Raw genomic sequence first — 17,578 nt, forward strand, 5'->3', positions numbered from 1 at the left:
CAGGTACTCCCATCTCTTTAAGAACTTGCCACAATTTGTTGTGATCCACACAATCAAAGGCTTTAGCATAGTCAATGAAGGAGAAGTAGTTGTTTTTCTGGAACTCCCTAGCTTTCTCCATGATCCAGCGTATGTTGGCAATTCGATCTCTAGTTCTTCTCCCTCTGTAGCTTTTAATAAATAGCTTAAAAGGTAATCAGCTGGAAGTTCTTTTACAGGTAAAGCATTATTTTGTGGGAAATTATGAATGTTTAATTATCAGTTTTCTAGCTTGAATTATGTTTGTCTAGAATTCCCCACTATTCTGAATAAACTGCTTCCATCCTAATTGAGTTGGGTCTGCAATTTAATTGGAAATAAGATGGAACATTGAACATCTTTGATTTATAATGCATACCGTCAGTCCAAAATGCCTGCAAATAATCTTTTGAATGTTAAGTTTACCCACATTCTGCATTAAAGTAGTTCTATTATGACATGATGTACCATGTGTCAGCTGTTTAACTAATAATATTGCCATTTTAATGTGTGATACCATATTTCAAGTAAGTTTAGGTTTTCTGGCAGATCTCTACTTTCTTCAGCTTGGCCACATGGCATATGTCTTAAGTAGTGCATGTGTTATGTTTACATGGGTGCCAATTTAATTTTCTATCTCCAGAACCAAATATCAACAGCCATACTTCTTTTGCTTAGACACCAAGTCATGTTCATGTTGGCTTGCACTAAATCTGCAAAGGCTTCTTCTACACGCATTTAATGGCTGCTGATCTTATAAGGCAACAACCATTTTGTCAGGGGAAGAGTGAAAATCAGCACTACGAATGTAAGGCTTACTTGAGGGAAACTACACAAGAAGTTGCATACCTATGTTTTTCTCATAGGTATTCTAACCTTCTCTGCAAAAGCCTCCACCAACAATTTAAAATCATTTTGGTGGTTTCTTATTGTAATGTATGCTTGATTTTACTGTTGTGAACCATCCAGAGAGCTTCAGCTGTTGGGCAGTATAGAAATGTAATAAATGAATGAGATTTCCCTCTCACCCAAGGTTCTGCAAACTAAATGTTGCTAAGGGGGAAAATGGCTTCTGGAGGGACAGTTATTGGAAAAGTGTTTGCAGAGGAGAGCTGAATTTCCATAAGTTAATTGCAAAGAGAATTGGAACTTCAGGAGATATTTGCAGGTGGGAAACATGAATTTGGAGTTATGAATCACTTCCACTTGTTAAATCTCTGCTCAAAGTGCCACCCCACATCCCATATTGATTTGGCAAACAGTTTCAATTTAAGTGTGAAGCAATGCTTGTTGTTTCAGTGTAAGCAATGTAAAGTAATGCACACTGTGGCAAAAAATCCCAACTTCAAGCATAAGCTGAGGGGATCTGAGTTAGCAGTGACTGGCCAAGAATGGACCTCTTGGGGTTGAAGATGAAAATGTCAACCCAGTGAAAAAGGCAAACTTCCTGTCAGACATAATAGGAAACGAAAATAAAACTGGCAAAATTGTGCTGCCCTTGCACATATCTACAGTGCAACTGCATTTAGAATACCGTGTACAGTGCTGGCCACTGCATGTGAAAAAGGATATTGTACAGTTGGAAAAATGCAAAAAAGGGCAGTTAAAATGAAGAAGGAACTGGAGCAACTATCGTATGAGGAAAAACTACAACAGCTGAGATTGTTCTGCTTAGTAAAAAAATAAGAGAAGACATGACAGAGGTGTACAGAAGGATGCATGTGACAAGGAAAGTAGATAGGGGGCCATTTTTCACCCTCTCTCATAATACCAGAACATGAAAGGATCACCTCATAAAGCTGGCTGGTGGGAGATCCAGGACAGATAAAAGGAAGTACTTCCTCACACAGCACATGATTTAATTACGAAATTCACTTCCACCAGATGTCATGGTGGCCCCCAGTTGGGTGGCTTTGGTGGGGAACTGGACACGTTCATGGAGCAGGGGGCTGTCCGTGGCTCTCCATCCTGGTTGCTGGATGCTGCCTTCTAGGTATGCCAGTTGCTGGGGAATGTTGGTAGGAGGGTGCAGTTGTACTCGCATCCTGTTGTTGGATCCTGGGGCAGCTGCTTGGCTGCCATGTGAACAGAATGTTGGACTAGAGGGACCCCTGGTTGCTGCTTTTGTCGTCTTCCCTGAGAGGAAAGGGCTATAAACCAACTGAGCTAATATGATGCAAACCTAAGATAGCTCAGAAAGATACACTATATCTGAACAGCAACCATCTACTAGATACAGTTAGGACAGTATTTTACCAAATGCTGCAGTCCCCAACTTCAGATAGATAGAAAATCTGTTTTCAAAGGATTTGGAGGAAAAAGGCTAAGAATAAAGCAAATTATGGTGGGAAAAGGCAAGACAATGCCTATAAATTACCTGGGTCTAAGTAGAATTTCCCATGGTTCTAGGGAGGAAAAAGGGTGGGCATATGTGAGGTCTTTGCACCAGTTATTCTTCCCTTACATCAGTCCCTAAGTAGCAATACCACATTACCTTGCTTTATGTGAAATTCTGTAATCAGAATAAGCCACCCAAGTTATGCAAAATGCATGGTTCACATGCCTGGGGGTCTATATTGGTAGATTAGGCATGGGGGTAGGATGGGATGCAACTCTAACCTTCTCCTCATTTTGTGCCATAGGACTCACTCTGCCTGCTATATTGTCATCCATCTCCTTAGCCTGATGTGGTCTCTTTGTTCAGACAGCATCCCTCTCCCCTTCAGGAAGAGTTCCAGTTCAGGCATCACTTCCTTTCCCCCTCATCCCTATAACAATGGTACCAGACAGGAACCAGGGATAGACTAAGTGAATTTATTATCTTGAGACAACTGAGCAGCTGTGGAATGGAGGGGGGACCCCTCACATTCCCCTAGAGTTACAGACAGATTGTTAACCATAAAGCCAGCTTCAGAATGAAGGAAGCCTCTGACATAAAACAGGCCCCAGGCCTCTTTGCTCATGCCAGGGCCAAACCCCATCCAAACCTCATTAAATTGTCAAGGAGTGTCAACAAAAGTTTGACCTGCTTCGTTAATAAGTTACAATAAGTTACAGCAGGTGGCAGCAAGTGGATCGGGACAGAACCACCACCCTGTCCCTATGTCCAGCACACAAGAGAGACACATACACACACACAAATCTTCCCACACTGAAGGCTAAAGGAACTAAGAGGGACTGAGGGGACAAAAGAGACGCAAGACAAACAGAGGCTTTGTGGGAACCTGAAGTGGCAAGGTGGGGGAGACAGGACTGGCTAGAGGGACAGCATGTGTGGAAGAAATGGTCTGGAATGGCTTTTCGTGCCTCCCCCACTCCACATACTGTAGTGGTAGCCATTCCAGTTCTTCTCAATATACAGGAATGAAAGTTTGCACCATGACTGGGGTGAATGGGGAAAGGAAGAAGGGCCGCCTATACACATGGGAAGGGAAGGTCTGTCATCAGTGAACCCACAAGCCAGTTCACTGGGAAAAGACCTGGGATGAGAAACGGGGAGAAATGATGAGGCACAAAGGAGCAATAATCAGGGCATGGTTGTGTCTAGGAAGGAGGGGTGGGAGGGGAGAAGAATGAGCCGAGAGGGTGAGTTTGAGATGAGGAGCAGGAATGAAGGCCAAAGTACATGCAGTACAGGTTTGGGATGGAGCTTGCTGAACTGGGAAAGCAGTGCGTGTGCTTCATTCTGCCTCCATTGCAATTCACCTTTACCCTTGCAAACATGCAGTGGAACCTACCCAGAGAAGGGAGGAACTCCGGCAGAAAAGGGTGCCAAAGCACCCCTGCCTGGAGCTGCGTTTTTCCTAGAAAGGGCCAGTGCTTAAATGCATGCAATTGTATACAATACATGGTTTGGCCCCAAATCCCTACAGGCACTGGAAGGAACTGAAGAAATGAGTCCCCTAAGGGTTTAGGGTGCACCAATTTGATCCAATCTGAGTCATGGGAAAGATGGGGTGTCTGGTTTTTGTCAGCAAAAAAAGCCAGGGGAGGGGCAAACAGGAGAAAGGAAAATTAATCCAGAACTGTTTTCTCTTTGTGGCTTAAGGGGACTGGTCCCAGATAGGAGAGGCCTGGCATAGCTAAATGAGGATATGAAGGAAGAGCCAGTCTCAGGTGAAGTGTGAGGGGAAAGCCAGTCCCTGGTAGGAATATGGTCCCTTGCATGGGGAAAACCCAGGGTGGGGAGGAATGGAATGGGGTTGAAAGGGAAGGGGAATGGTCACTGCTCATCCTCGCCAAATACATCATTCTGGCGCCGCTTCATGCTCTCAAAGTCAAAGGGTGCCCCTGCCATGCGCCGGTAAATGTCTTTGATGTCATCGCATGTTGTCTCAAAGTGGGTGGTGGCATCGTATGACCATGAGCAGAATATCTGCAAGGAGGAAAGCAGGGCAAGAAAAACAGAAGTCAACTGAGGAGGTGAGGATAGAGAGCAAAGGCAGATCCTCACCATAGCTAACTTTGAACCAAACAATGCTCTAATTCCATCTCTAGAATGCTCCAGAACAACAGATGAGTTGGGGAGCCTCACCTGGCTTTCAGTTCCATCATCAGTGGGTTCATAGATGTCACTGATGGCCACAAACCTATAAAAGAAAGGAAAAGACGCATAAGGAAGTCTGCCTCCAATAAGAGTTACAAGCGAGGGACTTCACTTCCCCTGGTATATACCAACCTTCAAGCAGATGCTGTCCAGTTGTGTTGCACTACAACTCTCATCATGCCCAGCCAACATGGCCACTGCTTGCTAGGGATGATGGAAGTTGTGGTTAGACATATCTGGAGGGTACCAATTTGAGGTAAGAGGGTTGCATGCTGGCACTTCTTTTGCCACTCTTTAACTTCGGCTTTAACTGCTTTGGGAATGATACTGAACCTGATTTACCGTGGGAAGAATTAGATGAATGCATATGTCAGCAGTGAACCCATTTTTCCCCAGCTACATTTAATTCTGTGACTTACAACAAATCTCCTGCCTGAAGTCTCAGCTTTCACAGCTTTTGTACCTCTTCTGCAATTTATCATGGCCAGTACAAGATCCAATATAACCCACTCAGTTCTTAGAATCAGATTCAGCCTTACTTCCCTTTTTGCACATTATAGACCAATTTTCTTTTTTGGTTGTTCTCTCACTCTATCCTCAGGCCTCGTTCTCATAAATAAAATGGTAAACTCATGTCTTGACTGGTACCAATCCAGTCTGAAGATAGAGCTCACATGGAGCATTACTGCCACATTAGGGGACTGACGAGACCAGAACCCCACCCTTCCTCCTCCTGATTTATGCAGCAGCAGCCATTCAGGTGAGCCTCCATCTGCAGTTTGAAGCAATACAATTGCAATCCAAGTTTACAACTTCCACTTGCTGTTTGTAACAACGAAGCCAGAGTCTTTAATTCTTCTCTGCTCCTGCTGCTCCTGTTCAGAATGTGCTCAAAAGTTAAGCTTTTCAACCCACAGAGGGTCTGGCTAATGGCCAGTTCAGGAAGGTAATAAAAACCCATCAGGACCATGCTGAAGACTAGCTCACTCTGCCTTTTGTGCCTCCCCGCCCCTGCCCTACTCACTTTTGGTCGATAGGTTCAAGCAGTTCAAGGGCTGGCTGCACTTCGTTCTCAGGAGAATCCGTCTCCACAGTGGTGCTGGCAATGGCAATGTACTTGCCCTGGGCAGCCACATTGTGGGCAGAGGAGATGAGGCAGACATAAATATCTAGGCCGGGAGGAAAAGAACGTTTCAGAAGGCTCATTGCGCATGCCTCTCAGCCCAAGTGCTCATGCCTCCTTTGCAGCAAGCTTCTTTTAGAGATGAAGGGAAAGGGCTGCAGCCTGCTCTGCATGTGGAAAGTCCTACGTTCATTCCCTGGCAACTCCAAGGTGAGCGGGGAGCGCTGCCCTCTTGAAACACTGCCAGGGAGTGTAAAGCAGAGCGAGCTGGACCAGTGGTTCATCTCAGTACAGCTTTCTGCATTCCTGTACTGGAAGCCCATGTCCAGATCCTGGTCTGTCATGTACAGTTGCTCTATCCCATTTCACAGGATAGTTACAAGGTTAAGAGTTGGAAAAGATGTAAGAACTGTAAGATGCTCAGCAACCTTGTATAGCTTTCAAGAAGCCTGAGGCACAACTAATTCTCTATTTCCCCCACCTGTCCTATCTCCACTGTCCTGTACTGCATCTCTGCTCACCTGACTTGCGCCCCACTTGGTTCTGGGGAATGATGATTTGACAGGAGTTGGCATCGCTGGTGCCACGGATAGGGTGGCTCAGGATACAGATGACTCGCACAACCTTCCCTGCTGGGCGCACGCGATCTGGCATGTAGCTGGGGTCACAGATCAACTGCTTGCAGCGTGCCACCTGAGGTAAGGAAGGAGGCATTATCAGGTGTGCTGCAAGGAGACCTGTCCCTTTCCCTGTGCACATGGAGTCTAGACACCAAAGAGTCAGTATGCAATGCAGAAACTGACTGTCTTGCCAGTGGTCTGCTCAACACAACTTTTCTCACTCCCGTAATGGATTCCCCATCCTCTCTGCAACCCAAGCCACCATTTAAGTTGGGCCTGGCATACTGTGAGTTTTATCACCCTGGCAATAGAATAGGAAGAAACTTTGCAATTCTTCAAAGAAAAGCCAGTGAGGCTAACAACATGCTAGCATTGGAGTATTCAAAACAGGTAATTAAATGTTCCCAATGCCTTTAGGAGTTTTGCAACCTTTTAACTACATGAGATTTAATGTTATAGCTCTGTTCAGCCCAGACCAGAAGAATGGCTGGATAAGGGAAGAGGGGTAACCAGCCCAGAGAAATAGAAGGTGGTGGGCAAATGCTGAAAAACTGGGCAGAAAATTACACTGATGTCCAAGATCAAAAACATTACAGTATTTCCAGTTGGGACCTCACCCTTTAAATCCTTAATATTTCAGTGACAGGCAGAGGCAGGGCTGCTGCCAGGACTGAGGGGGTCCCCTGCAAGATGCCTTTCAGAAGAGGTCTAGGCACACTTGTCATTCTGCAGAGACAACCAGTGGCAGGAATGGGAGGTTGAGTGGAGAAGCACTAGACTTGGCAGCTGAAGCAGCTGCCATCCTTATTCCCTCAGAGTGCCCTCAAGGCCTGACAAGTAGCATTGCAGACGGATGCCATGTCACGGGAGCAATCAGAAAATATTGGGGGTAATAACCACTACTTCTGCTCTTAGCGTTGAGGCCTAGAAGCCACAGCACGCCTTGACCAAGACACAAGGCTTACAAAAGGGCTGGGCAGGAGGATTTCACTGAAGAAGAATGGCAGAAACCAATAAAAGGTAAACAGAGGGAGAAAGTAAAATTAAATTGGAGAATTAAGCTAAAGCTCCACTGCTCCAGGAATTGCTTATGAGAGCCTGGGTGATGAATCAACTCCCTCCTGCACTAGGATTATCACCTACTACAAGGGAGAACCAAGGCAGATGGAAACCCACCAAAAGTTATCTAGTTGATCTGCAGAAGATGTGCAAGGGCTTGTGACTCCCAGTTGTTCAGCAATTGACTTCAAAACCTGTGTACAACCCAGAAGCGGTGGAAAAACCGCTACTTAGACCAAGGTGATGCCATTAGGTATCAACAAAGGCCTCAGAGAACTTTGCTGCTCTATGCTTGAAAGATCCGTTTTTGGAAATTTTAAAAATATAACACCTTAGGGTGCCTTTGCTTTGATCTTACAAGGCTGTATCCTTCCCATCTCAGTGCTAGCACACATCTCTTGTCCTAGTTCAGTGCATGCAAAAGAGCAGGCTTCCCCAGATTTGTTGGACTGCAACTCTCATCATTCCCAGCTCACTGGAGAGCATCAGGCTGGGAAAGCTGCAATAAAGGCTGGAGCTCAAAAGCAAATGGCTGGAAGCATTCATTTATTTACTGCGTTAGACTACCTTGACTGCAGCTGGGGAGCTTTGGGGTCTGAATTTGCCCCTTAGCACATGCTTAGGATATGGCTGAGCCAGGCAAATTCTCAAGCCACAGGTTTAGGCAGTGGAAGGGTAATTCCCCATTCCAATTGCTGCCAGCCCTTGTGAACTGGAGGGATTAGTATGAGGCAGTAGGAGAAAAAGAGTGACCACTGGGTGAAGGAAGACAAGGGAAACTCAAGCCTCTTGTGACAAGAAGGCTTCTTCTAAAGTTAGGCCCTTCCTGGTTTAGAAGGAGTCTACCAAGTGTCATGGCTCTAAGGAGCAATTTCTAGACATGGCTTGAAATATCCCTTCCCAGCCTCTCCACCACATAGAAGTGAGGGCTCCAGCTTCCTGTTCTCACCTCTCCTTCAGACTTAACGCCAATCACCTTGCCACCTTCCATGACAATCTCATCCACTGGCTTGTTGAGCATGTAGGTGCCGCCATAGATCGCACTAAGCCTGAGGACGAGAGGAGGGGGTTAGAGGCACTGACCAAACTGCTCTCCACCAACCCACCATGCAGCTCGGCTGCAAGAGCAGAGCTATTTGTCCGTCCAAAATATACAAGATCTCCCCCCACCCATCGTTTCCATCCTTGAATCATTCCAACCAGATTTATGCCTAATATAAAAGCAGTTAGTTTCGGTGATGGCTCTCAAACCGAACTTAGTTTACTAGATACATAGCCTAAAGGTTATCTTAAGAAAAATGTGGCCTCCAAGGAGTTACAGAAACAAAGTCTAATGCCTTGGTTCCATGAGAGAGGAAGTACCTGGCAAAGCCCTGGGGGAGCTCACCCAGACCGTAAAGTGGGTAGAGGTAGGGACTCTTCCCATAGCGGGCCAGGGATTCACTGTACAGTTTGATGCGGTTGATGGTCTCCAAGCAGGGCTGATCCAAGTAACTGTGGAAAGAGAAAAAAGCCTGCTTCAGTCCCACTGAGAAGAGCACATGGGGCAGAACATGGCAAGAAGGAATTTCTTAGGGGGCAGACCAGAGGTATGTTGCTTGCCTGGGGAAGTCAAGTAGCCAATCACCTTGAAAAGAATCCTAATTTTTTCATAGGAGTTTCCTTCCAAGTCTTTCTCCCCGCCACAACACCTAGCAGCCAGTCTCAGAAAGGACACCCAACTACCCACAGGTGGCCTATGCATCCCCAAGAGCAAGAGGCTGCTAGAAGAGCTGGCACAAGAGGCAGGAAGGGAGATGGACTAATGCCGTCAGTAAGGGAGTTCGAGTCAGCCACTCACTCATCAGTACGATAGAGTGCCAGCGCATGTCCTGTGAAGTCAATGACATCCTGGCCCAGGTCAAAGCGGCGATAGACCTCGCGCATGGTGGTGCTATGTGGATCCACCCCTTCCAATGTCTTTGAGTCATTCTCATCGAAGTTTGCCACAAACACCAGGAACTTGCGGAAACGTCGCTTCTCAAACATGCCCATGAGATCTGGGGGATGGGGAGTAGGGAAGATGGGTAGACTGGAGACAGCACGTTGGAGAATTACTCTGAATCACTGGGGCCCTGGCTCAGTGATCAGCCACAAGCCTGGGTTCAATGCCTGGCATCTCCAGTTCAAAGGCTCTTCGCTATTAGAGTGTGGCAGTGAAACATAAGCAAATCATCTTCATGGGGAAGAAAGAGATGGAGCCCATGCTCTTTTCCTAAGTCTGGAAGAAATTTACTGGGCACTTGCATGGTATCTTTGAGTTTAAAGAAGATGTAAAAACACCACCACCAAGTCACTCCCCCGGACTGCAGAACCTGATCATACTCCAAATGCACAAAGTGTGGCAGAACTGTTGCTATTGAGGCAGGCAATTGGGGCCCAAGGACAGTCATTGGTAGACCGTGTGTTGCAAGAAATAAAACGTATTTAAAAATTCAAAGGCTCCAAGTTTCCATCTGCAGAGAAGACTAATGGATCCATCTCTGCACAATTTGCAGCTCTGGCCTTGCCTCCTTCCAGGCAGCCTCTTCTGGGGATGGGGGACTCCGCTGCGCTTCCACACCAGGGGCAGTTTGGATCAGCCAATCATCCCTGACAAAGATAAAGAATTTGCCTGTCCTCAGAGGAGGCATGTCCACACTAGTGACTCATCCAGTCATACAGTGGTGGGCTACTCTGACAGCAGGAGGGTCTCTAAAAGAAAACCCTCCCAGGTGTAAGAGTCAACTGTGCCGCCACATTTCGGGGAGAGCAGTGGAGAGGGACTGTGGCTTGGCTTTCAGAAGTTTTAAAAATGCTCCCTTAGCATTATTATTACAGCCTGCATATTTTTTTTCTTTTGCAAAAAACCCAAGGTGCCATACATAGCCCTTCTCTCCATCTTATCCTCACAAGTCTCCACTGAGAGCCCCAACCTAATCTCCTGAGCCCCAGTCCAATGCTCTAGCCATTAGCCCATGCTTTTAGTCTTTCATTTTTTGTTTGCAATCTGGTTTTGTATTTTAATGATGGCACTGCTGCTATGATTTACTTCCACGTTTACTTCTATGTCATACTGTAATTTAAAACTTTTATAATGCATGCTGTACCATACTTTATGGTTTTAATCGCTGTGAACCGGTCAGGTTTATAAACATTTAATAACTAAATTAAGTAAGATGGTCTTGCTCATGCCAATGTTATACGGCTAGTTTTAATGGTTTTATGTGGATTTGGGGCATGCTTCTCTAGCTAGTTTATGATGTGTGTGTGGACAGCTTATTAAGGAATTAAAAAACAAGGTATCAGTTTAAAATACAATCATACATACATGGATATCAAGGTACCTGTGAAGCCTAACTACATAACTGTGCAATAGACAACTGTAAAGTTAGGCCCCACTTACTGGATGCTAGCGCCTCTGTCTCTGTTGACGGCACCTTGTAGATCTTTCCTGCCTTGTACACAAAGCTGCCCTCCACCACTTTGAAGTCTAGATAACGTGTCACTTCTGTATACAGCAGCATCTTCACCAGTTGGCCTGTGGGGGAGAAGGTAAGCCTCATTTGGGTCCCTGGAGCCCTTCCATCCTCCTGTGCATTATACCCAGGACAAAAAACAGGATGCTGCTAACCGGAAGTGAGAAGCTCACAAGGTAAATGTGCTTGGACTGTGCAAGCAGAGCTGTGGCACATAAGGGACAGAGCACCAGGATCAAGTCTGGATACTCGTTCATCAGTGCCAGCCGATGTACCAGTGCATCTCCTGGTACTATTGTACACGTCTGCCCTGAAGCAGTCTGGACTTACCTTCTACAGTGAGACCCTTTCTTCAGTTTATCCTTCTTTCAGGAAAATGCATCCCATCTCTGGCCAGCAAGTAGAGACCAAATGGGGCTGGACTTACCATTGGCCATGAGGAATTTGGGAATAAGGTCCACATTCCAGTCCCGGCCACGCCCCATGGATTCAGGGGGTCCCTCAGCAATCTCAAAACGCTTGTAGAGCTGATGGATTGAGGAAAAACAGTGCACCATGCACACACAAAAAGGACAATTCAATCAGAATACAGCATAACACAACATATCAGTGCCAACAAAATACAGGAGAAGACTCAAGTTCAGCTATTAGCCACAGAAAGGTTGTTGGGAAAAAAAAGCAGAGGCACTTCATCTGAGGGGGCTTTCCCCTCTCACAGCCACCAGAAGACCACTGCTACTACTATTATGCTAGGGGCAGAGAACTTGTGATTCCCAGATGCTGTCGACTATAATCTCTGAAAATTATGAAAATACTGGAAAGCACCCAGAATGATTCCAAACAGTGGGAGTTACTCGTAAGATGCTGAAAAATAGTTTTGTTCTTTAAGAAGCCAAACACAGTTTGATCCAATATATTAATAATGGCCTTCTTCAGCTGCTATAAAGAAGCCATATGTAAATTTAATATGTCAGAAATAAAACTGCTCAAATAGTATAAAAACATAGCATTAGTCTCAAAATACTGGAAAAATAGTTTTATTCTTCAAGAAGTCCAATGTGTACAAAAATGATTGCCTTCCACTATGCTGTCAGCCACTTATCTTCAAATGTATGTGACCAGCCTGAAAAGCTCTCTGAAGGCTTTTAAAGAAATGTAATTATACATTTGCAATCTTTGCAACGCACATGATTTTATAGCATTTGTGCAATTTTATGTATGTTATAATAAATTAATCCTTTGTTTCTTCTTAAAGACCCAGAGAAAGGCCATAAATAATATACCAGGGCAAAAAGCATTGGCCTCTGTGAAGTGCAATCCTATCAGAATGCCTGTAAGCCCCTGAACTCAGAAGCTCATGAGCATCCAATGCAGAATGGGAGAAGCGACAGAGGCAATCTTCACCTCCACATCCTCTTGCTCTGCCTTGCTGCCAGATGGCTTCTTCACCTGTCTAGTGGGAACATCTTGGAGAGGGACAGAAGTAGAGTGCTTTCAGGATACTCTGTACCCCAGCTGCTTCCATTTCTTTCCCTCTCTTCCTGGAACCTCCCCCTTTTCACCATCTAGGAGGCTGGCTGAGTTCCTGACTTCAGAGAACAGCTCTCATGATTCTTTCTGTGTCCACTGTAAGGGGAAGGCAGAGGGGTGGGGCTTTTATTCCCAGCTCTGAGTTGGAGTCAGGAATTCCTCCCACTCCCCCCCCCCAAAAAAAATCCTATGGCTCCTCAGACAATGTCTTAAGGCCACAGGATCACTCCCCTAAATAATAAAGCTATGTCTCCAAAATCTTGAAATAGGCAGCATGGCCAATGGTAAAGGGGTGATGGGAATTGTCATCCAGTAACATGTAGAAGGCCACAGATTTCCTACCCCTATAAATGCTTGTGTTTTTCCCCTCAGTTTCTTTCACAGTATTTATGAATCACAACTATTCAAGACATAGCTAAGTGATGTAAAAAAACAGGTCTTGCAGACAAGATGACCTTCCCGAGAATATTAGATAGAAAAGGGACATTTTCAGGGAGTGCTGAAAACCCAGACAGATTCACACTGTGCTTATAGTGGAAAAGAATTCCAGCGCTTGGCACTATGACACCAAATGCCCTATTCTAACAGACAGACTGAACTGCCAAAATGTTATATCCTGAGCAGGCCAGAAGGGGATCAGGGAATTTTTAAATAAGTTCTTTATGGCTTTGTAGTCAAGTGCCTTAGATCTGGCAGGCAGCTTATAGGCAGCCAATGCAATAAATACAGCATGAAAATGATCAGATGCTTGCCTAGAAGGATTTTAGGAAACATGAAAGTTTACAGAGCAGAATATCACTGCTGCTTAGCTTCATATGGCAGTTTCTCTGAGTGCGCCTCATATACACTACTCCAGTAACCCATATACTGGTACTATAAAGACAACAGAGATGCCTTGTCTAAAGATACAGAGATCATGATGGAAGAGTGGTTGGAACTGTGAAATTCCTAGTGCATTGCCCCTGAGGTTTACTTCCAGCATAGTCACACACACTCACAAATGCATCTGGTCCCTCACCTCTTCCAGGGGGGTAATTGATGAACTCTCACCCCCATAGTATGGATTCCGGTCCATATGCAAGACCTTCTTGCCATTCACAGACATGATGCCCGAAAGGATACATTCCTAGGACAAAAATTGGGTAGGATTATACTTCTTCTACCTTAATTGAATGTGTCCATTGGAACCTTTGTGGTGTACTCCTGGAAGCAGACAAGCCACAAGGCACACAATGTGTGTTGGGGATGGGGTTGGGGGACAGGAATGATGCTGTTCTTTCCCCATGGAGTGTGTGGAGAGTGGGAATGCTCAGTTACAAAGAGGGGGGTTGGCACAGGAGAGGAAACAGGTCTCAAGGGCAAGGGGCTTCTCCGTGTACAGAATCAGCAGCAAGTCCTCAGACTGTGCCTTGGGATTTTAATCCTAAAACGGTTGTAATAAAAGTGACAAGGTGCTTCTCCAGCCTTATTATGGGAGCCAAAGGTAACCACCTCAAAACCAAATCTGCAGAATCTCCTCATTCATTTCAACTCAGTGGTTTTCAGCGATAAAGACCCAATGGAGTCTAGAGATTGGTTCTAGGACTTCAACTCCCATCAGTCCCAGCCAGTAAGGTTAGGCTTTAGTATGGAGGACACCATGTTGAGAAAGGTGGCTCTAGGGAAATACAGGTCAACATGCAACCTTCCTGCATCCCTCATGCACCATTTCAGCCATCCCAAATTATTTTGGTTCAGTTACCAGGGCAGCAGGGAATTCAGCCACAGGGAAGTGCCAAACATGGGATTTTGAATGAAATGCAAGGGCAGGCTTTATGTTGCAGCTCCAGGACATCCTCTGACCACCGGTCCCTTTGGCACAGGTATTCTTGGGGCGGGATGTGTGCAGAAATTGTGTCATTTGTTATCAGTGTAGGCAGAAACACTGTCTAATAGGTCCATGGGACGTGCTTACTCCTCCATTCTTCACAACATGCCAAATCACAAGAATTCTCACTGACTGTGGAAAGGAACATATATTCCAGCAAGATTAACTGGTGTTTGAGTGAGGAGAACCCACATATTAGTGGGTGAGCCATGAAATAGAAGTGTTTTTGTAAGAGAAGATAATCATTTGCGGTGAAGAATCTAGGCAATAACTTCTTATTAGTTCTGCTCTAATATGGCAATTTGAAGCAGTCCTTTGAGTATATCTACATGAAAGATGTACAGAACATTCCCTCCTGAAAATGTTGCAAGGAGGCTATGGGCAGACTGAAAGCCTGTAACAAAGAATATTTAAGATGTCCTCCAAATTTGCAAGTCTGTCTGCTGTTGACAGCGCACTGGAAGTGAGGAAAGCGAGGACATGTCAAAAGAGGATGGACAGCTTCTCCAGGGCTATCTTCTTGGATGCATGTAGGGAAAACCGGGATTTGGAAGTGAAGCTCAAAGAAAGTAAGTCAAGAAGGAAAGAAGATTGATTTATTGCCTTCTCAATAAGTTCTGCCCATTCCTGCTTCACCAGACAGAATGGCTGGCTCCACACTGAAGGGCGTTTAGCTCAGTGGCACAGCACAAGTTTTACATGCAAAATGTCCCATTTTCAATCCCTCACAACTTCAAGCAGGGTTTGAAAAGACTACTGGAGAGCCCTGCCAGCCTACACAAAATCTACAATACTGAACTAGATGGATTAATTCAGGGTTCCCCAAACTGGTACCCTCCAGATGTTTTGGATTTTAACTCCCAGAATTCCTGGTCATTGGCCATGCCAGCTGAGGCTTATGGGAGTTAAAATCCAACACATCTGGAGGGCACCAGGCCGAGGAAGGTTAGACTGATGGGTCTGACTTGGTATGAGGCCAGGTACCATGCTCCAAAGAAATGAGAGATCCAGTTTTTACTCCTTCGCAAAAGTGTAAAAGGAGAATGACAAAGTATATATGCGTGTGCAATGGATCAGACCTCACTGTACCCCACGGGAATTCATAACGGAAGCAGGGCAGAACTAGGGGTCTTCTCCACTTTGGAGTCAAGGAACTACAAGAAAAGGAAGGGGGTTGACTGAAAAGAGGCAGAAATAGTGTTAAGAGAAAACCCATTAGGGTTGAAACCCTGAATATTTCATCTGGAGTCCCACATTTCTGGGAGGCCATCTACCCCACCATCCCATCATTCATAGGTCCTTGCTGAAATAATGCTTCAGGGGTCCAGATAATCTCTGTTGCATCTGATCCCCCTGGATTTTCGTCCACACGTTTCCCTCTTCCTGCTGCTCCCCCAAATCATTCTATCTGTGTAGTTTTTAACAATTAAATAAAATACCTTCCTCTCCCCATCTATACACCCCTTTCTACTAATAGGGGTGTTCTTAGGAAATTGGATCCTTTAGAAACATACAAATACACAGACTGTAGAACATGTGTAAATTAGCATATACAGGGTCTGACTCCTTGGCCTTTTTTGGACCTAGCATTACTCCTACAATTATGGCTGCATCTCTTTCACATTACTGAAGAAGACAGATTAAAGAAATATATTGAGATCTGATTAGCATTTCCTTGTATGGTCATGCCAAGGGACAAAGAGCAGCAAGTGAGTTATTAACCTTGGGAGAAATGCACATTAGTTCATTCCTGCCAAATAGCTTGAATGACACTAGCTGATAAAGAAGACCCAAAAGTGCTAAGGGGAAATAGGGGGCTTGCATGTTTGTGTGTGTGGAAATCTTAACAGGGATTTCATATGGAGAAACAACATGTCCTTCCCAGACTACAAGGATTTGCACAGGGAGATGCATACTTCTTTCTCTCACTCTCTGTTTTTTATATATAGAAGACACATTTCCATGAGCAGATAAAAATTGTATACACAAAGTTCAGACTGTGGAAAGTACAAGAAGTGAACTGATCTGGAGAACAGTGTACAAAGGATAGATGATGTAGTGCTTGAGCCTGCAATAAGTTAAACACACACATCTGCACCTGCTGCAGGGATGTTCCGGCCATGGCATTAAACACTGCACACTGCAGACCCTTCAACCTTGTGCGCTGATGGGATGTACTGTTCACACTGTGACTGAAGAATAAGGAAGTGAAGAGTAAAAGAGCTGCATCGGGGTGGCTGCGGTAGTGGGCATATGGGAACTGCAGAAATGTAATTGCCTCTTCCTACCCTTACTAAGATGTAAATAGAACAGAACTACTAACTGTCCAGAAAATACACTCATAAAATACGCTGGTCTGTTGATTTGCAGAAATCATGAGGAGATGCTTTTTCACAGGAGAAAAATAAACAATTTAGATATAGCCAATGTTAGTCTAATAAATCCAATTCACTTTAATGGATCCACTCTAAATAGGGCTACCATTAGAAACCATCCATCCTCACAAATCTGGTGTTTATGATTCAAGCCAGTGTAAGAAGCACAGCTCAGAAGGCAGCTGATGAGCTGGCAACCCAAAATGAGGAGGGGCACTTAGAAGAATAACAAGAGGCGGAAGGTGCATGCAATCGGTGCCTAGGGTTTCCCACTTTCGGGAGCAGTCGATGGCGTCGAGTTGCATCAGGAGCTGCTGCAACGGGACTAAACACTTCTTCCATTAGGTTGCTGGGAGGCCGAAAGGATGGGGCCAAGGAGGAGGCGAATGCGCGTCTGGGAATAAAAACTGCAATCCTGGATGGAGGGCAGATACAATACGGAACAGGAGGCGCCGATAAAGCAAGGCGCTGCAACGAGGAAGGCGCACAATAAGCATACGCGCGCACATGCATTTGGGCTACCGCTGTCCCGCAGTTGTTTAGGACCAGCATTGCTGCAATCATAAAGGGCTGGGCATTCCTTGCGGGGCGATGCAAATACAACCCCACCCGGACATGACAAGGATGCTGATGACGGGGCGGGGATGCAGGAGACGGAGGGAGAAAGGGAGGCAAAACCGCCAGGCGGAGCAGATTGCAAGCGGGGAAAGGTTTGTGTGGGGTGAGTGGAAAGGGAGCACAGGTGGCCCCGTCGGACTCACGGTCAGGCCGGTGCCCAGCACGATCACATCGTAGGCCTCGTCCATGGTGCCGGCTGCAGAGCCGCCTCCCCCCGCCCCGAGCGGACCCAAGATGGGTCCGCAGCACCAGCAAGCCAAACAGATTCCTCCGCCGGGAACTAGTCCCGGCACAGGGATCGCTCCGCCGCGGGGAACCGCCCGCC

General features: G+C 45.7%; 1 protein-coding gene across 1 annotated transcript; it reads right to left on the minus strand.

Annotated features, from left to right (window-relative positions):
- Positions 1–2,818: 2,818 nt before the first annotated feature.
- GDI1 (GDP dissociation inhibitor 1) lies at positions 2,819–17,509 on the minus strand. Its single transcript, XM_044443761.1, has 11 exons — positions 17,397–17,509; positions 13,412–13,519; positions 11,291–11,390; positions 10,791–10,925; positions 9,207–9,405; positions 8,729–8,860; positions 8,316–8,415; positions 6,209–6,380; positions 5,589–5,733; positions 4,553–4,607; positions 2,819–4,393 (listed from the first exon to the last, which is right to left on the minus strand). The coding sequence occupies exons 1-11, from the start codon at positions 17,439–17,441 to the stop codon at positions 4,241–4,243; spliced, it is 1,344 nt and encodes a 447-aa protein (XP_044299696.1). The 5' UTR covers positions 17,442–17,509; the 3' UTR covers positions 2,819–4,240.
- Positions 17,510–17,578: the final 69 nt, after the last annotated feature.

The sequence above is a fragment of the Varanus komodoensis genome, unplaced genomic scaffold (genome assembly GCF_004798865.1).
Source record: "Varanus komodoensis strain SLA01 unplaced genomic scaffold, ASM479886v1 scaffold42, whole genome shotgun sequence".
In the NCBI taxonomy this organism is placed as follows: domain Eukaryota; kingdom Metazoa; phylum Chordata; class Lepidosauria; order Squamata; family Varanidae; genus Varanus; species Varanus komodoensis.

Coding starts and splice junctions, on each gene's coding strand:
- GDI1 (XM_044443761.1), bottom strand. CDS start 17,441: ATGGACGAGGCCTACGATGTGATCGTGCTGGGCACCGGCCTGACC. Junction 13,520..17,396: donor TGCTGGGCACCGGCCTGACC/GTGAGTCCGACG, acceptor TTTTTGTCCTAG/GAATGTATCCTTTCGGGCAT. Junction 4,608..5,588: donor CTTGAACCTATCGACCAAAA/GTGAGTAGGGCA, acceptor TTTCTTTTATAG/GTTTGTGGCCATCAGTGACA.